Source organism: Psammomys obesus, unplaced genomic scaffold (assembly GCF_907164565.1).
Source record: "Psammomys obesus unplaced genomic scaffold, mPsaObe1.curated_primary_1811, whole genome shotgun sequence".
NCBI classification, from domain to species: Eukaryota; Metazoa; Chordata; class Mammalia; order Rodentia; family Muridae; genus Psammomys; species Psammomys obesus.
The window spans coordinates 1,562,172-1,589,483 of record NW_026585580.1 but is presented as its reverse complement, the minus strand read 5'-3'; the positions used below and the strand labels follow the sequence as shown (position 1 = coordinate 1,589,483).

The following is a 27,312-nucleotide window of genomic DNA, read 5'->3' as shown; positions in this document are numbered from 1 at the left end:
TCTGTCTCTCTCTTTCATTATTTTCAATACTATACTTAGATTTCAGTCAGTACCCAAGATTGTCTTAACATGCATTTTCAGTCTTTCCCCCAACTAAGTGATTAGATTTTTTTTTTCCATCGGCTAACTCATACGTGAGTGAGTCTACTTATAAAATAAATTATTTAGGTCTATCTTTGTTTGTTTGTTTATTGTGATCTTCCCCTACACTTCAAAAAAGAAAAGAAAATCATTCTGTTATTTTAGTTCTGTTTTCTTTTCTGTAATGGACCATTCTTAAACTTGGAACGATATAAACAGTAAATAAAATGTAAATATATATGCCTGCCCATGACTGCTCCTTTGAGGTCCCAGTTGTCACATATAATTACTCAACAACTCCATTTAGAAATCCAGGAAGCACTGTAAACCTAATATGTCCTCCGTGCACCTCTTGAATTTTCTCCTTCAAGTAAACTTCTCCCTTGACTCCACAATACCTAAAATTTACCCTAATGCTGAGGTCAATATTTTATGAGTCATTCTTCTCTCATCTCTTCCATTCATATTTTGCATTCAATATGCATGTAAGTTCAATGAGTTCTATTTATAATAAATCCTGAATATGGAGATTTTTAAAAATAATTTTCCCAGCTAACAGCCTATTTTTAAGTTTGTTCACCTGGGAAACACCTTCTTGGTTTCCCTGACTTGTCTTTTGACCCAATTGGTTTTTTGTTTTGTTTTGTTTTGTTTTGTTTTGTTTTTGTTTTGTTTTGTTTTCTCCTGGCAACAACAGCCAGTGACATACTGTTTACCTTTCACTCATGCATTCCTCCATTTAGATACTCTGGACAAATTCCATCTCAGCCATAATGGAGTCCATCTAATTTAGCATCAGTGACGTGCTCTCCAGCGCTTGGCACATACATACCGCATTTTATGTGTTATATAATACTCATGCTGCTCACCTGGCCATTAGGTAACCAGTCACGTTCATCCCAAACTTGCCAAAGAGACAGGAACATCTTGAGCTTGCTATTCCCGATGCTTGGGAATTTTCTCTGTAGGTATTTCTATGGTTTACTGCCTGCTCTGTTTGCTTCTCTGGTAAAATTAATTTGCTTATATTAAGGTGAAAGTCAATTTTTTAAAAGAATGATTTTGGTATAAGAGCCTTTCCACATACCCAATGCTGCTCTAATCTCCTATTTTGCAACCATAGCTTTTATTGTTTGTTATACAATTTTTTAATGTATTCAATATGTATATGTTATGTTATTCTCTTCAATTACCACTGCCCACCAAAAAACAATGAGGCGATTTAAATCAAGCTGCGCTCCTCAATAAAAGGAAGAGTTGATTTGGCTGATACCGCAGCTCCGAATGTGACTCTTTATACCATATAGTATTCATTCCTAGAAAAAGAATTTTTTAAAAAAAAATCTAGAGAGACCAGGAGACTATTTTTTTGGTCTATGATACCTAATATTTTAGAACCAGACATATTTTAACATTTTATGATGTTTTACTCCATTCTGCTTGCCTCCATCATTATTGCAAGGAATCTTCCCTTTGTTTTTCTTTTGAGATTTTAGTTTTTTAGATTAATTTTTCTAATTACAACCATAATTGGCTTCTATATGCCAATTGAAAATAATTTGCTTTCTAAAATTCATGTTCAAAGGAAGAAGGTACAATCCTTCCACTATTCTTAGCCATTAATTGTAGATCTGTTCAGTTGTCCTTAGAGGCTGAAAACTGTTTTAGGAAAGCAAGGAGATGGCAGTAAATCTGAGATAAGTGAAGAGATGGGAAAAGCAAATGCAAGAGTAATCGTTCAATGAAAGGAGATGTCTGGAGGGTGTGATGTTCAGAATTATAGCAGTATCATCAAGATGAACAGGAAGAGACGAGCCCTGTGACAGATTTGAGGACTGCCATGAACCTATTGAAATGTTTGAAAGAGCCTGAACTGAAGTATGCAGAGGATGAAGAAATAATGGTGAATAGGGAAAGCAGACAGTGAAGTATTTGGGAGCATTGCAATTTATGGGGTTCCGTGGATGCTAACCCATGGGTGTAACACCTAGGGAAGTAAATGCAAAATTGACATGCCACGAAAGCCTGCACCAAGTTATGGAGGAAAATTGGACTTGATTTTCCCCATTGGTGATTTTTCTCTTCTGACAGATACACATGGCCTGTTAGCGTCTTTCTTTTCCTAATGGTAATGTGGTCGAGGTATTTGGAGTAGCCACAGCTTCTTCGGGGACATTATAAAGGGTACTATCCTAAAGAGTCCAGGATCTTGTATACGCTCTGGCCAGTTTTCCTATTTGAGTTCCTGTTGTACAGTGTATAGGGACCAACTAAACCATACCTATAAGAAAGATCATGTTGAAATTTCCCAAGGAAATGTCTGTCCATCTGCAGGTTAGTGCTCTGGTGAAGGCAAAATGAAAGAGGCCTATCAGCCTTTCTCACACTTGTATGATTGCTTCAATTTCTTTCATGGATTACCCTTTGTTCCCAAAGTGCACACATTAACATAGCCCACCTATAACCTGCACATTGCAGCCCAAAAATGTCCATTCCCTGATAGTCAGGAGAGGTGTGGCTCCTTTATGTTCACAGTGCCTTTGAGCATGGCACTGGCCACACGAAATTTCAGTGTTTAGCAGAATAAATGGAAGCCTGGAGTTGAAAATGTAATTCTTAGTCTAGAAAATCCAGGGAACAAACATTTTCTCTTCTGCTTTTGATTCAGAGTTCAGTTTATTTTAGTTTAGTTTCACTTGTGTGTGTTAGAGCAAGATTAGGTGTGTAGATGTGTGTACACAATACTGCGATTATTTTAATTTTATACTGAATGACATTTTAAAAATAATCTTTGGCTGTGGATGATATGGTGTTAGCCTTAGGATTAAGAGTAGAACGAGGGAAACATTCTTTAAAATGTATTTCAACTCAACACAATTCTGTGGAAAAGTGCATTACGGCAAGTACATTTCTTACTCATCACTATGTTCTCAGCACTTAATTATAAAAGCAGTGAAGGCGTTCTTTCAAAGAAATGTAGACTTTTTTGTTACCAAAAATACCCAGTTTGAGAACTAGCGCGGTACGTTAAAAAAACATCCAAAAGATTAACATTTCTGAGACAACTGAACCACTGAACTAGTTTTGGGGAATTAGTACTCAGCATTTAGATTTTAACATTTCTCAGTCAGATTGTGAAGGACTGAGAATGAGGTAGCTTTCTTAGTACACACCAAGGACCTCTGATAGAGTTCAGAACCCTGATAATGACTTAGAGTCAGCACATTGTGGCCCAAGGCCAGATCCGGCCCACTATCAGATTTGTGCAGCTTTTGAAGCTTGGATGACTTTCCTATTTTGAAATGATTGAAGAAAATTGAAAGGGGGACAATACTTTTTTAACATGGAAGTTATGTGTAGTTTAGATTGCAGTGTTTCCAAGTGAGTTTATTAGGACAGGGATGCTCTCCTTTGCTTTGCGTTCAAGTGGCTGCTTTTCTGTGACAACAGCAGATAACTGGGGGAGAACTGATGACCTGCAAAACATGAAGTGTTTATGAGATCACCCGTAACAGGAAAAGTTTCTGTTTCGCTGTAATAAGGAAATATTCATTATAATTTCACAACATAGTATTACTAAGAAATAACTGTGGTTTTTCCCATTCACTATCAGCAATCTTGTCAGGCTGGAGAGGTGGGCCATATCTGGCAAGACAATACGTGACAGTAAAAATAGCAAAAGTACGGTGATTCATATAAGACAACCACGCAATAATGAGCAATCTAATTTTTTGAAATCTGAAAAATGACGTGAAAGATTTAACGACAGTAAAGTCCAAGTATTTGCTAATTGTATGATTATGATTAACAAAAGCTAATATGATATAGCGTTGCAAACAGAAATACGGTACATAAAATGTAGAATGGTAAGAATGCACCTTAATAATTTATTCCAATTCAGGCTGTCCTACTTTCATAATGGAATAGATATCTGAAGCATTTTTAGAGAGACTATCAGGAAATCATGCCAAATGACAAATGACTTAGCCTGAAGGGAAAGAAGATTTGGAGGGGATACAGCAGGGAACAGTTTTCAACTATTTGGATGAATGTCATGTGGACAAAGGCTTTAGTTTATTCCAAATGAACCAAAAGGTTAAAGCCATTTATAGCAATAGAGAGCACAGAAATACTAGACTGGATATAAAAAATGATCACAGTAAATAATAATCCTGTTATTACTGTACATAATAGGATTATGTATCTTAAAAGATATCACTATTACTTAAGGAAGCCATCTGAAGAGCTTAACAAAACTTTCATCAGGGTGTAGCTGATATAGATACATCTCTCTCACCATAGCATGTATCTGAGAGTATCTGTATCATTAAGATATATATACACATGTTTTGATAATCACATAGCAGCATCAGCTATTTGCAAAGTACTGCTTTTAGTCTGTTTTAGTCTAATGCAAAGTCTCTTTCTGGGGAGGGACAAAAATGATAGTTTATGCACAGAATATCAATACATAAAACACTGGGATTAATGTTGTATAAATTCAGATGTTATTGTTGTTAAGAAGTTTATATCTGTGCTCACGGAAAGATGATGGAGTCTAAGTGGAGCTTATGAGATAAGGCAAAGGGGTTCTAAGTAATGAGAGCAGTGTGAGCAAGTGTCAGAAGAGTAGACACTAGATACAAATGATGGGAGGAAGAAATACTTGCACAAGCAACTTTCATTCATTATTTATGCTGCACTGAGGGAACATCTACTCTCAGAAGCCATAACCTGAAGCAAGGTAAAAGGGGTTACAGAGATGAAGAACAGGATCCCTGTCCTAAAGGAACTCCTGGTCTTAGGACGAGAAAATCAATATCAACGCCCTTGCTCACTAGCTCAATTTCTGAGCAATTCCTTAGAAAATGAATTACTGGAAATTTTGTGGCCTATCTTCGTTTCATTTGAAGGGTTATCTTATCCACACCCATTCAACAAATACCATGCGTATCCGTTGTCCTCTCTGTTGTGCGAAATGGAAAGTACACTCATAGTGATCAGGCTGGAGGCCAAATCCATTTTTTTGTTGTTGTTGTCCTTATTGCTTGTTTCCTTGAGAAGCATAAAGCAGTAGTTATAGACTGAGGGAGGGCAAAATCAAGATGGGAATACCTTTTTGGGTATTTACAAGGGCATTTAAGAGCCCTGTCTATGAAGAAAATATCACAAAATGCTGTGCAGTGCCTCTTTAAACCTGGTCTGCTTTCAAGATTTGCGTTTACATTTTTTTTTTTTTGTCACCCATTCCAGTTTCTGTTTGTTTTGTTTCTGTGTTTTAGCACCTGCATAATTTAGACTGGAAATCTCATCCTTTGTGTCCCTGCTCTTGTCACTCTAAATGTCTCTTGTTGTGTGAATCAGTATTGGTTCTTCATACAAATAAAATGCAAATCATCTCCTTGCCAGAGCTGAGCACTTATCTCAACGAAATCAGAACAAATACTTGAAGGTTAAAACTGAGATTCATTGCTAGCAGAATAAAGAGCAAAACACTGAATGCAACATGAATTTTCTACTGAGATGAATTCAAATTACAAGCCAAAAAAACCCCATGGAGATAAAAATACATCTCACGCCAAGTGGTGGATTTTGAACTGCAAACCACATATCAGACTTAGTTCTCAACCATTTTTCTTTCCTATGAAATTTAAAACTGAGCATCTGATTGCTTCTCGCCATTAAAAAAAAAAAATCCCATATTTAATTTCAGCAAGAAAGCATGTTAACTCTGGGTGTCCAGATCAAATGGCAGTCTGAGAAGAATGTCTTGCCCTGTCAATCACACAAAACCCACCATTCTGCCAGCTATGGGGTGGCCTTGGTGAATTCATTTCTGTCTCTTTGGTACATCTGACTTCTCTGGACTACAGTCTCCTCTTCTGTTAACTCTACAAATCTATGAATATTGCAGTGGTTGTGAAGTCTCTTTGACTCATAAAATAAAAACTGTGACCCATAGCTTTCTTAAAGTATTTGTCTTAGTTAGGGTTTTTATTGCTTTGCCAAAATACCATGAACGAAAAGCATGTTGAAGCGGAAAGGGGATATTTGACTTAAGCTTTCACATCCCATCCCATCATTGGAGGGAGTCAGGACAGGAACTCAAGCAGAGCTGGAACCTGGAGGCAGGAGCTGATGCAGAGGTCACGGAGGGGTGCTGCATACTGGCTTGTTCCCCATGGCTTGCTCAGGCTGCTTTCTTATAAAGCCCAGGACTGCCAGCCCAGGCAGCTGATCCTATGGAGACATTCCTTCAACAGAGGCTTCTCCCTGTCTTATGATTGTATTTTGTGTCAAGTTGGCACACAAAAACCAGCCAGTACAGTATTATTCTCCCTTATGTCTCCAGTAACGTAAAAATGACTTCACTACCATGAAGTCTATTCTTTTAGACTAGATGTTTAAAATATCCACAAAATGGGGGAAAAACAGTAGATTAGGATACTTTTCCCAAAGAATGAAATAAATAAGTGATGATTTGGAGAAACTCAAGTTTATTTTGTTTACTCTTCAATGCTATAATGTCAGTAAGATACATTTTTTATAATTATTTATATCAATGCCTTGTGAGTGTAGGACCTATTTGCTTATTCATCATTTAATAAGTACTACCAAGGGAGACCAATGTGCTAACATTGTGACTTGAGGTTTTGGTGTACAAACGTGTCATATCATACTCATAACTATCCTGGGGTGCATGCAACTTGCAGGCTGCAGGTTGAACATACCTGATAGACACTATACTAAGCCTTTCACTTAGCCTGTTTTATTTAAATTGACAATAATACTGATGTCACCCCCACTTAACAGATAAGGAGAGTAGGGTCATTATTAGCCCAGGCTTCCATAACAAATTACCATCTAGTTCCTAGCCCTGGAAGCTCCCAGAATTTGAGGTCAAAATGATAAGAACAAGGCAACCACCAGCTTTGTTCCCTGGTGATATATGACAATTCTATCTGTAGCTTGCAGAAAGCTCACTACCTTCTCATCAGGCTTTCACATGGTAGAGAAACAGACTCCAGATTTCTCTTCTCATTATATGCTACTCATCCCATGAATGTTGGGAGGATGCTCACATATGATATCTTCTACACCTAATTACTACCAAAATTCTCTGCCTGTAAGCACCATAACATTAGGGATTAAGGCTCCAGCATACAGCTTTTGGGAGAGACAAACATAATAGTCCATAACATCAGAGTTTAACGAGTTAGAATAACTTGCTTAATGTTGCAGAACTAATACTGGTTAGAGCTAAAGTATGCTCCAGAGATGTGCTATAATAATTCTTTTCATTGGTGCAGGGGCTAAAAATATCATCAATGGGCAATTCCTTTTACCACAAGCACTCTTTCAAAGAATCTGTAGCTCCTATTGCTCCTGGTCTACTTTTAACCGGTAGTCTGTTTCCCCACACAACAGATAGAATTTTTTTTTAAAGCTCTCCACCTCATCATTTCAGTTTGTCACTCAAAACCCTGTGGTGAGCTTCCAACCCACTTAAGAGAAAAATCAAGTCTCCATGCTTCTCAAACCTTCCTGACATCGCTTGTCTGTGACCTCATCTTCATTCCCTCCCCTCTCTACCTTTTCTGCCTTCCCTCGAGCTTTATTCTGCCCAGGCTTTGACCTCAAACCTCTGTCTGCCAGGATTCCTATTCCCAAGGTGGGCCAAAGTACATTTATCCCTGGTCTTTGGGATTCCATCCTGTGCTAAAGCATCACCCATTATCATATCTATATAGGCCTGCCTGCCTCTGTCAGTGACTGGCTCCCATCTTCTGTTTGTCTCATAGCCCTGAGAGCTACCTGATTTTTCTTTCTTGCATGCCCTTTCCTTAAAAACATATCTCAGCACTTGCCAATTGCAGTTGAGTACAAATTTTCCTATGAGCAAAGAATTTTGTTTGTGTTTATGTAACCACTTGGCCTGTAGTAGATGCTCAGTCATTATTTATTGAATCTATGAATTAATAAGTGATGGCTCTAAGTGGCCTAGCTTTATCCCTCTTATAAAAATAGAGGAACTTGGCATAGAGATGCCAAGAGGTTTCATGGCGTGAGGTACAAACCCATGATTCCAAATGAGGTCTTCTGCTTTAATGTGCTCTTTTCCTATCCTGTTTTATAGGAAGAACCCATATTCTTCTGAAAGAGGAGAGTGGTAAAAGTAAAGTAAGATTAATTGAGTATCCAGTATGTGGCAGTCAGTACACCAGTGTTTTCTATGTTCTTAGGAGGTGACAATCATTATTTCCAGATTATAGAGGGCAGAAATAAATCTTAGAGAGAATAAGCATATTCTCATTGTGCCCACCCACCTGCTAGCAGGCCTTGTTAAAATCTTGTCTGTTGTTTGGGGGGAATATCCTTATGCAAGGCATGGTGAGCACACAGCTTTGATGAAATCTTCTCTGGGCAGACATTCTGACGTGAAAGGGGAAGGGTGGCTTCCCTTAGATAACAGAGTTATACAGAATTCTCAGAAGACACTATCACCTTGTCTCATGCCTTTGGTGATCTGTTTATGGAAGCCATTCAGAGATAAAGCAAACTTCAGAAACCTGTGATTTGAAGGAACTCTGTTTATGAAAGCTATAATAATTCATGCATCCCCCCACCTAGAGCTGAGGAAATTTCTAAATGAAGCCCGAAGTCTGATGAGCCTGTGACTCTCAGATGGTGTGGTTAGAGCAGCCTTTAAAATGTCTTCACACAGATAAACTAGAAAGGTGAGCAGCAGGACGCACACAGTGACAAATCAGCGGTGTTCCCAGCCAGGCTACTTAAATTATTTTTAGGCAGGAGACATACTGAACACACCAGGTTTTAGATGTGAGCAATTAATATAAAATGTTGTCTCTCCCTTTGCCTGTAGCTACACCGAGCCTGTTTTTCTCCTCTTTCTGTCTTCTTAGACTCAGTTCCTGGTACTGCATCTACCATCCCTGTTACAGACCAACCTTTTATCATGAAAAGATTTTCTTGCTAAGCTGGCAAGGCTGCGTGCCTGACTTTACAGAACCAGCACTGGCTGAAGCAAGGGTGCCCAGCACTCACTGTATAGGGCTCTGTATGCAGTCTCCAATGCTACCCTGTGAGACAAGGGCTTCCTGGTAAGATGTGACAGGTGTTTGTTCAGATACACCAGTGCCTCTCTTGACAGGAGAGCTGAGACAGATTGCTATCTCAGCTCCTCCTAAGTCAGTGACCTGCTTCATGCATTAGATGGGAACTTTCCTGCAAATTTAAGGGAGATGAAAGCAAAATTAAACCAGACAGACAAATGAACAATCCAAAAGAAAAGGCCGTGCTCATCGCAGGAGCATCTCCTTGGAGTCTGATAATTTCTCGGTCCTTTCATGTCTGTATTTACAGCACTGAATGATGGAAACATACATTAAAATTAAGATCTGAGGTTCTACAATACCGTGGATCAAAGTACACACATGATGCCTACATCTGTTCCCACATATACTAACACACAAATGCACACACATGCCCAGAATATACTCACACACATACATATATGAATGCGCATATACTTACATACACTGCATACATACACACATATACTCACACATGCCTACCTGCACCCACAAGCACATAGACTCCCATACACATATATACATATACACACACATGCACAGAGGAGCACACAAACAAGTACTGTACTTCATATGGCATTTAATGCATTTGAGAGCTGGCTTTGTCAGAGCATCACAATTTTAGTTTACTTAATGTTAGTTTACTTAATTTTAGGAAAGAGGCAATATATTACAAAACAGAGGAAAAAATAGTCTATGCAGAAAAATTATTCAATACTCTTTAGTTTATATACCACCTAAGGAAAGAGGCAATATATTACAAAACAGAGGAAAAATAGTCTATGCAGAAAAATTATTCAATACTCTTTCAAATATCTGTGGTTTTTGTGTTCCAGCATGGGGTCCTACTGTGTAACTAGACTTGACTTTAGCCTGGTATGCAGCCCAACCTGACCTCAGGATGCTCTCTCTCTGTTTCCTGTAGTCAGTGCTCATTTTAAAATGGCTGTGCAGAATTACAAAAGATACTGTGTTTTCTCATAGAATCTTCATCCTGAGAATTAATATCGCTACTTTCATTGGATCATGGATTCAAAAGTTGTACCCAGTTGGGTTAGCATTTGTAGAAACAGTGTTGCTATAAGGCTCTCATATGTGGCATTACTGTGTGTTTATGGTGTCTGCTTAGTATGAACCTAGCATTATAAATAAATGAAACATCTTGAAGTTTGTTGATAGATTTGTATCTTCCTGGTATGGTCATTACCAACCATTGAAAGTTTAATAGGTGCTAAGTGGTACTTCAGGTATACTTGTATCTATTTTACTCTAAAAATAAGATATTACCATCTTCTGTGTTCCCTTCTGATAGGGATGATAGTCTTGGTGTCATGGAGCCTGAGAAAGCTTTAGTGGGTGCATTAGACTTTCACTGCTTTGATGTTGAAGAAGGAAGAATGGTATTAAATGGGAAATGCAACCTGAGAAGGAAGCTTCAAAAGCCTATAATAGTGATGACTGGGTATGATCCAAAGCAAGGTGAGTGGAGGGAGATTAGCTGAGTGGTTTCCCACTGTCAAACTTACATTATTTCTAATCCAGGTGCTCAGAGGCCTCACGACTGCCATCTATACTCACGTTCCTCTCCTCCCATGAGCCATGCGCACTTTCCCCCTCCTTAGTATGCCTGTTTGCATTGTCCTTGTTTGGGTCTTGTTTAGGCAGCCATGCTGTTGAGACTTCATGAGTGTAGCTTATCTGATATTCCTAGGAATCTTGGCCTCCCAGCGTTTTGATTGGTTGTATTTTGTTTTGTACTGGTCTCTGTCTGTTGCAAACTTCTTTTTTTATAAGGAATGAGAACTACACTTATCTGTATATAAAAAGTTAGAATGCAGTTAAGAATTTTGTTGGCCTTGCTAGGCCACAGAAGAGACATGGCAGACATGGCAGCCAGTCCTGAAGAGACTTTATAAGCTAGAGTCAGATGGAAGGGGAGGAGGACCTCCCCTATTAGTGGACTTGGAAAGAAGCAGGGAGAAGATGAGGAAGGGAAGGGTGGAATTGGGAGGGAATGAGGAAGGGGGCTATGGCTGGGATACAAAGTAAATAACCTATGATTAATATAAAAATAAATTAATTAAAGAAATAATTTTGTTGGCTTAGTAATGTGGTGGTCATAGGTTCTTCTCCAAGATTTATCACCTTACTAGCAAAAAGAAAAAAGTAAAAAGAAGATACTAAAGAATAAGAGAAGGAGTACTAGTTTTCCCTAGGGAAGAGACCATCCCTCTCTCCAAATTGGTTATCCAGTACCAAGTGGTCATCTCTGAAATCATATACATAATAACATTATATGGATTAAGCAAATTGCACTTATATAGTAGGAATGTATATGTATAGTGTGTGTGTGTGTGTGTGTGTGTGTGTGTGTGTGTGTGTGTGTGTGTGTGAAATGATAAAAAGAGGCCATAAATTTGAGAGAAAGCAGGGGGAGGGCCCACTAGAAGAGGTAAGGGGAGGAAAGGTGTGGGGAAAATGATGTGACTCACTTTTCATCTTAATAAACAAACAAACAAATATAATCTACAGAGTGCCAGAATCCAATAAACATGTCAACATAGAAGCCCACTCATCAAACTTTTGCATTCAGATTCTTCCTGCTCACCCACCACAAAGGACAGTACCTTGTGATGGGCTGTGAGACTTGAAGTACCCGACCACTCTTCTTCCCTTGCTGGTACCTGCTCATTACCTCAAGCTCCCACTTCAGCCTTTACTCTTCCTATTTCCTTTCCTGTCCCACCCTTTATTACTGGATTCTTGTCTTCTTCAAGTCTTCTTTAAAATTTAAGTGATTTAATTTTGTCTTTCCTAACTACTCCATTCATTCTCTAGAAAGTTTACCCATAGCAACGGTAAAGTTGCTTAGTATTCAGGAATCTCAGCTGAGAGTAAGCTATGGTAGTTACTCTGCATAGGCAGAATATTTTCCCCATGCTACATCATTTAATTCTGAAAGGGACAAAGGTCAATAAAACTTTAGGAAGTGGAGGATAAGTATATTTATTTTCATCACAGTATGTTCCTAGGCCACTCTACTTAATAGTTTTCAATTCGGTTCAATTTCAGATATTTACTGGTTGGCTGTTATATGGAGTTTTATACAGGGAGGTGGATGGAACCTATGCTCTAAGGTTAATCGGAGAGTGAGCAATAATCAGGTACTCAAAATGAGCAGGACCTCTGTAGAATGGGGCATTGCTTGTAAGTAAAATCTAGGAGTGTTTTCTTTTTTTACTAACTTCTGCAAAACTAATTACTTTTTTGATTGAGAATTTGATCAGGCTTCCTGTAATTGGATTGTTGTCCAGAGTTGCTGACAAAATTGCAATGAATTAAAAAGTTAATACTCCAAATAAGTTGATATTCTTTAAAGATTTCCGTAGACACTGCAATAATATGAAAAAGTGAAAGTGGAATATTCCTAGCTTTGTGTGATTAACGAAGGCTGGATATGACACATTGTTGGTGTCTAAATATAACGTAAGGTGGCAACATTTAAAAATAGACTAATTATTTCTAGATTTGGCTGGAAGGCTAGAGGAGGTTGTCTGGAGTTGATTAAAGAGTGGTACAGGATCTAGGTCACATAAGACAGGTTTAAATTATATATACATATGAAGACAGTAAAAGTTATATTATTATCTGAGAATTTGGCTTCCACATTTGTAGTAACATTTGAAATATTTGGCTTATCATTTCCTTTCACAGGTATATAAAAACTCAAGTTATTTACAACACTTGTTACATTATTTAGATGATAGCTGGTCTTATATGCACATTAACAGTCTGTCTTAATTAAAGGATGAAAACAGATGTCACCATTAGCAAATATAATGGGAAGGAAATTACATCTTGTCACTTGTCTTGAAAGGCACTCCAGAATGCCTGAGAAGAGACTGTACCTAATGATGGCTGACTAATTCAGTACACTGTGCAAGGGAAATCCGGAAGCTAGTATTTCTCTGCTTTTAAATATAAAAAAGAGGAAGCCTTTTTAAGAATAAATTTCTTGTTCCTCTGATATTTTATTTAGGCTCTAAAAGTAGGGTATTTGAAGAGGCTGCTTTTACAATTGTAACTCAATTTAGATAATTTATTTCATAGTTCTTTGTCTTATTTATATATTTCATTCCATTAACATGTTACTAGAATGGAACAAAATATAGGCTCTGATTTTATGTTCATTATTTCCTCTGTGCATTACACAGCAATTAATACTTGACTGAGGGCTTAGTAATTGTTCAACACCTCTGTGAATTCATTGTGTTTATCAGCTCTTTTACTTCTCAAGGTAACCCCAAAAGTTGGCAGGGGTGTGATGAAAAGTTTACAGATGAAATAGTGATGTCTTCTGTTGCTTTGTTTTGCCTTTTCAAGACAGGCTTTCTTTGTGTAGCTCTGGTTGTCCTGGAACTCACTCTATAGACCAGGCAGGCCTTGAATTCCAGAGATCCGCCTGCCTCTGCCACCCAATTTCTGGGATTAAAGGTGCATGCTGCCACTGTCAGCAGTGATGTCTTTAAAGCCTTGGGCACTCACTTCTTTAGAGTATGACACAACAGGTAACACGTTTTCTATGTCCAGAATAAGATAGTTCTGGCTTAATTATCCACCCACCAGAGAATATGTAGCTGAGGTAGATCTTTTAGTAGATTAGTCTGGAATGATGTAGGTGAGCTAAATGGGAGCTGGACACCTGCAATATTTAAATATAAACTTGTCTAGGAGAAGAAGGTAAAGTCTTGGAAGGCAGAGTCATCAGACACCCGAAAATAAAAACACCACAGTTTGTATTTTATCCTATATGGCTCTATGAGAAACAAAGCAACTTAAAGAGCTTTATGGGACTTCTGCACTTTAAATTAAATATTCTGGTCTAGTAATGAAAAAGAAGGTAGTTAATATTTCTCCAAATATCACTGAAAAGTTCTTGTGGCCATTGTGTTGTAGCTAATAGTTTATCATGTTTGAAAAGAAGAAAAACTGAACAGACTTAATTGTTTAAAAAGAATGAACTCAAAATGTGTAAATTTATTAAAAGGGAAGGCAATAAATGTTTGATGTAGTAGTAATTTGATATATCTAAATATACAGATAGATAGATAGATAGATAGATAGATAGATAGATAGATAGATATCTTAGCAGTTATGTAAATACTGTTTATCAACCAGAACTTTTAGAAGGCAAGATTTATCATGTGCTTGGCCCCCTAGAAGATACGGGCATGAAATGGTTACTTAACACTTTCTGTGGATCATCTCTGTGGCCCAACCATTGACTAAGTTGTCAGTACATGGGCCTTCCCCTAGTAGAGCGTAACTGTGATTGAGGTAGCATGAATTTTTAATCAAATTAACCCACTGATAATACTTTAAAAAGTACTAGATCTTCATAACTCTAATTCTATTTCTTCTCCTACTTTGTCTTCTTCTTCACAAATTATGTAGTAGCAATAACCGTAAGTACTAGAAGGAATGTCAGAAAATGTATGCGATTTCTCCCAGTGGCTGAATGTCACAGGCTTTCAGCAGGACACTTTCATCTGGTGGGTTTCTCCTACAGACTGGCTTCCACCTGATGAGACGCCCTTTCTTGCCTTTACTGGTGGTCTATTGGTCCCTGATCCAAGCCACTCACGCTGATAGTCATATGCCAAGAAACACTGCCAGTCATAGATGCTTCCCAAAGTTACCAGCTAAGTGTATTCAGAAACATAAAAGCAAAGTGCTTTCCTCCTTCATGTATTATCCATGTCCATGCATAATAATAGCTCATATGTACTGAGCATTCCTTCGTTCTGGACATTGCACTGAGCACTTAATATTGATTATCTCAATTAACTTCCCAGGAATTCTGCCGAGCTGCTGTTATTATCTGAAGCCCATACATGGAGAAAAATAGGTTTAAAAAATGTTCACAAAGCTAAGAAATAGATTCAATCCCAAGTAGGCCAGCCTCAGACTTAGGAGACTTGGAGGGGATAGGGCCTCCAAAAGGATACGAACAGAGCCATAAAAACTGAACCCTTGGGACCCTGAATAGAATAATAATACCCCAACCAAGGACAATGCATGGAGAGCAGCTAAAACCCCAGCTCAGATGTAGCCCACAGACTCAGTCTCCAACTGGAGTCCCTAGTAAGGGGAGCAGGGCCTTTCTCTGGCATGAACTCAGTGGCAGGCTCTCTGATCACCTCCCTCTGGGATTGGGGATGAGGAGGGAGGGTAGGATTTGGAGGAGACAAGGGAAGGGGCCACAGCTGGGATACAAATTGAATAAGTTGTAATAAATGATAATAATAATAATTTAAAGAAAAAAAAAACAAATTAAAAAAAGTTGCATGTGTTCTTTTCCAAGAGTATCTAACTGTATAATTGGTTCATTAATTTTTTTCTTACCTGCAACACAGCAAGCTTGGTAAAATTAGTCAATAATTCAACAAAGGCCAGGTATATCCTACCTCTTGCCACGCAGAACCTGCAGGCATGAACTGATTACTTAACACCTGTTCTTGGTCATATACATGACACCACAATTGAATAAATTGCCAGGACCTGGAGCTTGCCAATTATGTGTTATTTAACACACCTGTCATACAGATAGTGTCAACTGTACTTTCACTGGTACTATTTGTGTGTGTGTGTGTGTGTGTGTGTGTGTGTGTGTGTGTGTGTGTGTCCTACATAAGTGCTCCATACGGTTGTCTGGTCCTAGAAGTGCACATCAGATCCCTTGGAACTGGAGTTACAGATAGTTGTGAGCTGCCATGTGGGTGCTGGGACCCCTGTAAGATCAGTAACAACTCTAACCACGGAGCAATATTATGATTATTTTATTAAAATTTAACCTCATTTATATTTAAAACTTTATCTCCTATTAACTCCTTGTGCAATGGTTTCTCCTTATTTAACATGATTTTCTTCTCTTGAGTTGGACTGAAAATGAGGAAACCTATTTATCAAAATTTTAAACAGTTCCCCTTCTTAGGCTAGGTTCTGCTTCTGAGCTGGTATGCCTACAGTGAGATTATACCATAACCCAGAAGCGGTGTTTCTCAGGCCTAATCCCAGGAGGCTGCTGGTCCCCACTGTATTCTGTCGCACAAGGACAAATCACAGGGAAAGTGGAAGGATCCAAATTTAAAGGCAAGCAAGGGAGGCTCCGTGTCCTGAGACATTTCCATTAAATGCTTACTCAGGAGTGGCCTCCTATGGTAAATTGAAAACGGAATTAAAAATAAATGCTTGCCTGAAGTAACAGACAATAAAACGATAATAGCTAATCGCCGGTTAGGCTCTTGCTCTCCCTAAGTGTCATCTCTCAGTGCTTTCAGAACGCTGTGGGACACTGATTGGCTGAACTGTGTTCTAACAGGGCTAAGTGGAAGGCAAAGAAATGAAATGAAAACACGGTGACAGTAGAAAAATATGCAACAAACCCATAATATATCAAATATATATATATATATATATTCATACGTGTGTGTACGTATGTGTGTGCATATGGAGGTGAGTGTGTGTGTACAGGCATGTAGGCTAATAGTAAGTGTACATAGAATGAAAATCCTCTTTTAAAAAAGAGCAGAAATTGCAGGGTTTTATTAATATCTCTGTTCTTTTTCAGTCATCTCTAAATAAACATATTTTTTCTAACAGTCATACCCCTGCTGATTCTACTAACTTTTTTAAACACATTAGATGTTTTCAAGACATATAAATGAGAACTAAATATAAAAATAAAAGACAGTACTGCCACCTGCTGGATACAAGCTTTAATCAAACATTTATTTTAAACTACAGACAAATCATATTTTTAGATATAGGATAAATAATTTTTGAACTATAGTAACTTTAAAAACTTCATCTAGAGGAGCAAATATATCTGGGCACAGGGGTCTTTTATGAGACTTTTTCTCCAACCAAGGACCATGTATGGAGATAACCTAGAACCTCTGCTAGGATGTAGCCCATTGTAGTTCAGTACCCAAGTGGGTTCCCTCCCTAGTCAGGGGTACAGGGACTATTTCTGACATGAAATCAATGGCTGGCTCTTTGACCTCACCCACACACACACACACCTGAGGGAGGGGCAGCCCTGCTAGGCCACAGAGGAGGACTTTGCAACCAGTCCTGAAGATACCTGATAAAACAGGGTCAGATGAAAGGGGAGGAGGTTCTCCCCTATCAGTGGATTTGGAAAGGGGCAGGGAGGAGAAAGGGGGGAGGGAGGATTGGGAGGGAATGAGGGAGCAGGATACAGCTGGGATACAAAATTAATAAACTGTAACTAATATTAAAAAAAAAAAACTTCATCCAGGCTTTGATGTAATTCACTGTCTGACATACACAAAACCTGGTCGAACCTCCAGAACCAGAAAAGAAATGCCCAAGTAAGTATTGCTTACTAACATTATTAGCGAATTTCTGAATTATTAAATGTTTTAAACGATGCATTTAAATCCATGTATGTGAAGTTAGAAAGATCAGCTATTATACATATATGGTATGTATATGTATATATACATATACGTGCATACATACATACATACATCATAATATTTAAATTTTTAAACTTATTTTCATAACAGCAGTGTTCATAACTTTATTTTAATCATAAACACACGTTTATGATTAAAATATAGTTGTTTGATTATGTTAATGAAATGAAATGCTGTTAACTTTTGTAACACGGATACCATATTTTCCAAATAGACTGTCAACTACTTGAAGTAAAAAATCTATGGATTTACTTTCAACAAAAAGCATGATGTTAACATTTTAAATAGCATGCCGTCCAAAATATTGGTCAAGTAAGGCATTGTCTTTTAATCATTGCCATGTGTCACCTGTTGGGCATGTGACATGGTTTTTAGGCACTCTTAATTAGTGTATTCATCCTAGAAGGTCTTTCTTGCCTTTAATTTTTGTATGTTTAACTTCATGGGTTCTTGATGTTGTCCACTTACCTTTTTGGTAAAGGGAATATACAATAATTTCTATGTTTGTGTTTCTCCTGCTGTGGTTGAGAAAGGAAGCATAGGCCATGCCTATTGTTTTCAGTCCTTTCGCTCACCATTCTGCACACAGACCATTGCAGTCTTCTGGAAGGCCACCTGCAAATTACACTAGTTTCACTCCTCCCTTTACCTTGGAGCAAGATATCAGTTTCCTTCAAAATCTGCCATCTGGTCTTGCAAGAGTAGCACTCTCCTCCTCTTCTACAATCCAGTTTTGTGTGCCTCGATTTTGTAAAGACAAGACCAAAAAAAGCTGGACTTGTCTGCTAGCGTCTGACGGCTTTGGGAATGGAGAATGAACAACATAACAGAGAAAGAAACTCTTGAAAACCTGTGCTAATTCCAAAGATTTCTCCGAACTGCATTCTTATCAACAGTTTACTGCCTTACTATAATGTCTTATGTATGGCATACACTCCTTATTTCCTTTGAAGTATATATCATGGATCACTGAGCTGAGCTTCTCATCACGGAATCGTGGAGTTGCTTTGGTTGAATTTACAGTTACCGAGATAACGTGAAGATATTATATAGAGGAGTATTGACAGGTGACTCCCATGCAGGAAACCTAAATTTCAATATCATTGTCTCATAACACCGTGTTTTTGTGTGCATGTTTGAAATCTGTGATTTTGCCAGCTACATGAATCAATAACAATATACCAATTCCAAAATTAGGTATGAAAAAATATATACTGGTTTCACTACCAATATCTTGATCCCTCAAGTCTATTTCACTTTGAAGAGAGTGTCCTGACACTATGAAACCTGAGAACACTCTAAGAGGAATTTGACTTGAGGAAGGTCATTAAGGTTTTTTTGTTTTTGTTTTTGTTTTTGTTTTTGTGTTGATATCTCCAGGTGATTATTTTAACTTTAGCCTCTTAAATCTATGTAGGTAATTCTCTGCATTAAATTGCCTCTGTAGTTACTGTTTTCTCTCTTTTTTTCATTTTTATTTTTTATTTTTTTATTAATTACACTTTATTCACTTTAGTAGATCCCTGTAGTAGATTCACTTTAGTAGATCACCCTATAGGTCCCTCCCTCCTTCCCTCCCAATCCTTCCCTTCCTCCCCCTTTTCCATGCATGCCCCTCCCGAAGTCCACTGATAGGGGACATCTTCTTTTCCTTCCTTCTGATCCTAGCCTGTTAGGTCTCATAAGGAACAGCTGCATTGTCTTCCTCTGTGGCCTGGTAAGGCTGTTTAAGAGAATACTTTATTGGAGTATTAGAGGCTGTGGAGCAGGGTTTTTTGTTTGTTTGTTTGTTTTGTTTTTTACATTTTTTTCTTTATTAATTACACTTTATTCCCTTTGTATCCCCCCTGTGGTTCTCTCCCTCCTCCTGTCCCAATCCCTCCCTTCTTCCACCCTCTGCATGCATGCCCCTCCTCAAGTCCACTGATAGGGGAGGACTTCTTTTCCTTCCTTCTGATCCTAGTCAATTAGGTCTCATCAGGAGTGGCTGCATTGTCTTCTTCTGTGGCCTGGGTAATGCTGCTTCCCCCTCAGGGGGAGGTAATTAAAGAGCAGGCCAATCAGTTCATGTCAGAGACAGTCCCTGTTCCCATTACTGTGGAACTCACTTGAATACTGAACTGCCATGGGCTACATCTGTGCAGGGGTCTTAGGTTATCTCCATGCATAGTCCTTGGTTGGAGTATCAGTCTCAGGAAAGACCCCTGTGCTCAGATTTTTTGGTTAGCTTTTAGAGTTTTTAATGACAATATTATATGTCTGTATGAGTGAGTATATATCATGTGTGTCTTTCTGCTTTTGGGTAGTTCACTCAGGATGATCTTTTCCAGATCTCACCATTTACCTGCAAATTTCATGATTTCCTTGCTTTTTATTGCTGAGTAATATTCCATTGTGTAGATGTACCACAATTTCTGTATCTATTCCTCCACTGAGGGGCATCTGGGTTGTTTCCAGCTTCTGGCTATTACAAATAAGGCTGCTATAAACATGGTTGAGCAAATGTCCTTTTTATGTACTTGAGCCTCATTTGGGTATATGCCTAGGAGTGGTATAGCTGGATCTTGAGGAAGCTCTATTCCTAGTTGTCTGGGAAACGCCAGATTGCTTTCCAGAGTGGTTGTACAAGTTTACATTCCCACCATCAGTGGAGGAGGGTTCCCCTTTCTCCACAACTGCGGAGCAGTTTTAAGGGCCCTGGTGCTGTACGTTGTATTTATCCTCTTTTCCATCCATCTATCTTCTGTCCTGTTCTTCTTTCTTGCTTGCTTTCTTTTGATAATATCTGTTGTAAAATGAAGGAGCACATTAGAAGAGAAAGTTGATGAGCTTAATAAGGACATGAGCTTCTGTGTCTTTCAGTATTGAATAAGGAATTTACTTGGAACCAAAGAAAGAAATGCCAAAAGAATGAAATGAATTTGAAGGTGTAAGAAATCTCCAGGCAGACAAAGGTCTTTCTCTGTCACTCTAGTTTCTTGTGGGATGTTTACAACATTTCTACAAACATGGTGTATTGTTGACATCACTGCTGTAACACATAGGAGACTAACGAAGATGGGTGCAGACACACAGAGCCAGTGAACAGGAGGATTTGGTAAAGTGGGAATGTTGCCTGTCTGAATGGTCTCCTGAGCTCTTGCAGGAAGGATTAGGGAAGAGCTATCCTCATCATTTATGTATCCACCGCGGAGGCAGTCTTCCTTGGAACTACGTGAAGACATGAAAGGCCTTCGCCTTACACATCAATGAAAACACCTCATCTTATCAGTAAAACACTTGTGTGTCCACTAATGGAAGATCTACTGATATTCACTTTCTTGACATGGCCTAAGAGACCCCGTCATGGAAGAAGCATTTACACTAGTGGACCCTATCATCACGATAGAGTTGTAGTTGTGCAAAGAAAACAGTATCTTGAAGTCAATTTGATAAAAAGGGACTGTAATGAAAGTATGCCAAAGGATGAATAATGAAAGTATTCTGATAATCAAGTTTCATGGAATGAGTTTTATCACCATAGTTTTTGATTTTCCATTGTCAGGCTTTGTTCATATATTTCTGCTGAATTTCACCAAAGGTTTTCATTGCTTGGCAATTCACACTTTTATGATTCCAGAAACACTTTAATTTGCAAGTTGAATCCAACATTTATTTTGTCACTCTTTTTGTGAGCTCAGGAACATATCGTAAGAAGCAGGATTCAGAATGTTGGGTCTACACAAAAACTGAAAGTAAACATCCCAGACAAAAGCTAGTTTTCTTGTCAGTAAAATGGAAATGGCACTATCTATTTCACACAATTATTGAAGAGTTAAATGTATGTATTTGTTCTGAAAACTAATTAAAGTGGATGATCAGTTCTTTTGTACATGTCAGTATCATTAAATGTATTTACCTTTGCAGTTCTGTTGAATTCACTTGCTGTTTGGTGATATTTAATGAGCTAGATGTGATCTTTTCCTCTTCAATCTGAAATATTTTATATGCATAAACACACATATATATGGAGATAGAGAGAGAAAAAGAGAGGGAACAAATGTCATGAACTAATTCCCACTCAGCTTTAAACAAAATATCTCGGATATAAAGGCACAGACTTTATATATTCTTTGAGAAGATTCATATATACATTTAAACAGTGTGAAAGGGGAAAGCAGAAGGAAACTTAACATCAGTCTTGGCTAGCTGATGTAATGTGCTTGATGGAGAAACTTACACACATATCTAGCCATGCATACATATATCATAAGCATGTATGTGCTTATGAATATTTGCCCATTAGGTTAAACTTTGTATTTATTTTAAAATATCCTCTATCGTGATTTATTTTTATCTATTCAGTCAATTGCAGGAGGAGGTATACAAATTTGAAGATGAATTTCCCTGTTCTTTATATTTTATTCAGTTTAAGTTCAAAATTGTCATGTAAAAACATTAAATTTACACTCTTAAATAATAAGTTATCTTTATTGTCATTAGTAGTACATTTGTGTGTGTGTGTGTGTGTGTGTGTGTGTGTGTGTGTGTGTTTGATTGTTTTATTGAGATGATATCTTGCCGTATAATCCAGTCTGGGCTTAAACTCAGTCTTCATGTTCAGGCTTCAGAGTGCGGAGTATGCAGACATGAACTCCTCTGCTTGGTTTAGCAAGGCTTTTTAGTTAAATACTATATCATATTTTATTTATTTACCTTTTTTTTTTTTTTGCTATTTTTTACCACTTCCCTGAAGGAGTTTCCCTGCTATTTTAAACATTCCGTCTGTCTTCATGGTTAATGGAAATAACCGCAACTCATTAGGAATCACAAGTCGTGCCTAGGCCGCGGTTAACAACCTGTGATGGACAGCTTTGTCAGATCATCCGCGCTCTCCTTATGATTCCTCATCCGCTCGTCACCTCTGCCATCTCCGCTGCAGTCACTGACCGTTCCTTCTCTTCCTGTTTTCATTCTTAGCTTAAACCTTCTGTAATGACCTTTTTTGGATTTCGTGTTTTTCCACTACTGAGTCGGGAAGCAGACATTTTAAGTGTTTCTGTTGGCTGCCTAGCTAAAGCACTTACATTCACTGCATAACAGTTAAAAATGAACCTCTTGGTCGCAGAGTCGCAGGGCCTGTGCCAAATCGTATACATTATGTCCTCGCTCCGACACACATTGCAAGTTAAAGCATTTTATCCAGCACCTTTACTGTTTTGTGGGAGTAGGTGAGGCTTTTGTTTTTCCTGATATTTTGGTTTGTAAGTCACATTTATGAAAATTACGACTGTATATTTAAATATGTACACGCACATATAAGACGCATATTGGCTAATATCAAGAAGGCACGTGTCTTCATTTTTTGCCAAATTATACATTTTACTTACTATTTAGTTGAAGACAGGTGTCATAAACAGGAATCTTGGTGGCCAGAACCTCCTATTTAACATATTGTACAAGGACTGGATGTGTTTTTTTTTTTAAATTCTAGAGTGTGTCCTTGGTATGGGTAAGGCCCTGGGCTCAATTTCAAGAACCATACATACATAGACTAAACAGAGATAAAAATGCGAGAACCACTAGATAGAGGCCCTTTGGATTGAGCCTAATAAAATGTGTAAAAGCCTCAAGTGTAAATTTAAAAATACCAAGAGGATTTGATGTTGAAACCAGTATATCTTAACATAAAACAAATGCTAATGTAAAGTTGACAGATTGGCCTATTAGCCATCTCTAGCCTGTTGTTTCTCTTTTTATGAATAGAAATGGTATTAGAATTTATTCCCACCCATTCATTTGCAGACTATCTATGGCTGCTTTCCTGTCAGAACGGAGGGGGTGAAGAGTTACAAGAAATGTTATATGGCTTGTAAAGGCTAAAATATTTAATATCTGACCTTTTACCGAAAAGTTTACTGACACCCATACTAAATCATGCTCTATATTATAGAATAAATCCATAAGCAATCTCTTCCCTAGCTTGACTTTGGAAGCATATTTGACTCCTTAGTAGATTTGAGTTAGTGGCCCTGACGGTAAAGATCTGACAAGGAAGGGCTACATAATGATTGTTTATTCTTGATTCCCCTTAGAATTCATATCTGTTTATTTGATTGGGATGTTTCTTTGCTTCCATTCCTTACAATCATTAAATTTAATAGAAAGTATGAGGCCCACCATGCCATTTTGTAAATATTTTGAAATAATAGTCCCTCTTGTCTGTTTCCTACTAACTTGATATTAATGAGAAAGTATAAAATATTTAATGTGTCGAACAATTCAGCCGTGAACTATGTATTTTTGCAGTCCTTAAATAAAACGGTGCGTACATTATCCTTCTAGCAAATGAAATCATCATGGATTCCAGATGGGAATCAAGTATTTAATGGTGTTGCATGGGAGCTTGCACACTTTTGTTTTAAAGGGAAAGTAATGATCAAAGTTCTTTTCAGGAGCTGTGAAAGGTGAAAAGAAACACATGGCATAACCAAATCCCAGTCCTGAGGCACTGAGCATGGGCCTGGCTCACCACCCTCTGTGTCTGGGATATAGCTCTCACTCACAGTTGCCATATGCAGAACCCAGCATTAGCTGCCGAAATTAACACTGGCATCTTTGCCTGTGTTTTAGGGAGCACTCGTATCTGGCCGGCTAGTTCAGACACACAGGTGAATTTGATCAGCCATTTCCCAGGATTTTCTCCTAGTGAGACAGCCAAAGGCCATTGACAGGCTTTGTGCAATGCCCTGTGTTCTCACTTACAGTGTGGAGAAATCCTTCATCTGAGGGACTCTCCGCGGGTCAGAGAGCTTTGTTCCAATAGTTCTGTTTATAGCAGTCTAAGATTAGAGGAACTGAACGGATGAATTGGGTGGATCTGAATCTTACTGTAAACATTCTTATGGGGAAAGCCTTGCCTGAGCAGCTGTGGTTGGTACACCACCAGAAGACATAAAAGCGGGGGGCTCTTGATTGAGATCATGAAAGATCAGGGTGTATGTACACCAGGATAAATTGCTTATGTTTTCAGCTTGATGGAGAAAATAGATTTGCCTGTGCTGCTTTTCCTCAAACAGCTCGACTTTAATTTTCTTCAGGAAAACTTGTTGAGTTTGTCTGTCTTCCTCCATTTACTTAGTTTACTCTCTTGTCTCTTTTTGCCCAGGAGATTGCATCAACAGTTTGAAAGCTATAAAGAGCAAGTGAGAAAAATTGGAGAGGAAGCAAGGCGTTACCAGGGAGAGCACAAAGATGATGCTCCTACATGTGGAATCTGCCATAAGACAAAGTTTGCGGATGGATGTGGCCATCTCTGCTCCTATTGTCGCACCAAGTTCTGTGCACGCTGTGGGGGCCGTGTGTCTCTACGATCAAACAATGTGAGTGTCCTGTGAGCACACCAGGTGCCCAAGAGCTGAACGAAACAACCACATTTGCAAGCATGCAAAGGCATGCATGGTTTGAGGTTAATTCATGCATGCAGTATGATCAGGAACACAGCCTTCTGCAGTTCATTCTTTTATAAGATGCTAAACAGTGAAACAGTGATGAATATAGCACTGAAAAAGGGACAATGCCTATGTGCCTAGCTTTATAAATGATTTCTGTTCAAGCCTAAAAGAATGCCTTTCCAAAGCACTAATTTTGAAGTATATGTAAACTTAGTATTAGTAAGTATTACACAGTCCTTGAATGTAGCTATAACCAGTTCTTATAGACAAAAAGAAAAGAAGAAAGAAAGTTCGTCCACTGTACTTTTCGTGTCATTTGTTTTCAGGAAGAACAGGAGATAGTAAAACACAGGGCAAACTGTGCCATTCAACATAACATGAGCTCTCGTGATAGTAATTTCAGATTTACTATCAAGACAAAGAAATAGTGCCAGGTTTATCTTATAAGAAGTATTCCGGTATTTAAGGAACATATGGAATAAGACATTCTTAAGTATTGCAGTTATGAGATGTATTCCCACCTGAAACAATTTCCTAGTCTTGCTGAAATAAGACTGCAGCCTTCTGCTGTACCATAGTTTTAAATTAGTACAAGTATTTGGTGTGTTAAGATTCTAAATTAAGCATTTGTAGCTGGAATATAGCTAGTTGGGACAGAATTATTTGAAGATATTATTGAAGTAAAATAGTAAAACTTAGACATTTTTCTTTGAAACTTTTTTCAAAATTTGATCATTATATTATTTAATACATAGTGGTCTCTCTCTATAGCTATATATATATGTGTGTGTAATATATATATGTAGTATATATGTAGTAGTCTATACAAGCTACAGTATAGAGTCACAGAAATCATACACTGAGTTTCCACTTTCTGTTTATATTCCCTAATGAGAATAAAACCTCTGGTATTTGTTCCCATCTGATAGTTCTTGTGAGTGCTTTGAGAAGATGGTTGATTAAAATTACATGGCTTTAATTAAATATATTGTACAAATTTTAAAAAAGATTCTAAATTAAAAAAATTCTAATGTAGCACCCAGCATTATCATCTGTGAAATCCAAGACCCATAGTGACATATATTTACTGTAAAATATATATTCAGTGTTATAATCTCAGATTTCCTGTGTACAATAGAATTGTTTGTAGAGACACCAAAACTATTTTTGACTGAGATATAGTATATAGATATTATATAGTATTGAACAATAGTAATGAACTTCCCAGTATTTAGTCTAAGAATTTGCTGTGTTGTCTAACCATGTGTAGAATGTGATATGAACTTGTTTTAAACCGTTAAAGTTTTTAACCACCCTTGAAATTCTGCTAATTTGGAAAAATCACTTAAAATCAAGAACAAACCTTCCAGCTGACCATGTATTAGCTGGTCATTTGAATTGTAGTAGGATACTCTAGAATCTCCTCCAGGGGAGTTAAGACACTGAGTATAAGAAGCACATTTTATACTTCAATGTAAGGCTAGTGTCTCTGAACAGAGTTTCCTTAACTACTCATTAAAGAGTAGTGATCATCTTTTTGCAGTTGTTATGACAGTGAAGTAAAAATAATTTAGGCCAATGTCACATGGAGAGGGTTCACAAGATGTATCTGTTAATCCCCCGTCCCATTTTTAGTGTTTGTGAAGATGTACTGTGGAATGAACTTTTGCAGGTGGGGCCCAGAAGCGATTACAGTACTTAACTGTCTGAAAGGTGCTGGCGCCCACCTTAGCGTATATCAGCCACACCCTCGGAGGATAGTGCTGGCTGAGCACCAGCAGCTGCTGAAGCTGTTTAACTTCCTATTATGGGGTTGGTGGTGATCAGCTTGTATGTCAAAGCTGTTAGGGTAAAGTTCAGATTATCCAAAGAAACACAGCTAAGAAATACCTTTATTATTTAAAGCAGCTACTAAAGCCTGTGTTAGTTCATTCCTCTTATGCTAAAATCACCCCAGCTTGGAAAAAAAAAATTAAAGAAATAAAATTAAAGAAGGTCCTGCTCAAAATGTTGTCTGTGCACAAGAACAAAATATTGTATAAATCTGTGTCCTCCTATGGTAAAATACTGAAATACATATAAATAAATAAATTTTTTGTTGTTATGGAGTAAGTCGTGCCTAAAATACTTATATTTTCCCATTTTTATCTGTGACACTTTTCATTAGTAGATTTTTTTTTT

At 37.9% G+C, this 27,312-nt stretch overlaps 1 protein-coding gene across 5 annotated transcripts in view; it reads left to right on the top strand.

Moving 5' to 3' along the window:
* Rims1 (regulating synaptic membrane exocytosis 1) overlaps positions 1-27,312 on the top strand; it is a 434,736-nt gene that overhangs the window by 185,604 nt on the left and 221,820 nt on the right. For 3 of the 5 annotated variants that reach the window (XM_055606030.1, XM_055606022.1, XM_055606016.1), the window contains exons 4-5: positions 24,846-25,065; positions 26,080-26,085. In XM_055606030.1, the coding sequence (XP_055462005.1) occupies positions 24,846-25,065; positions 26,080-26,085 (226 nt within the window). Of the gene's footprint in view, positions 1-24,845; positions 25,116-26,079; positions 26,086-27,312 lie in introns of those variants that run through there. The other 2 variants (XM_055606008.1, XM_055606000.1) reach the window with 2 other exon arrangements.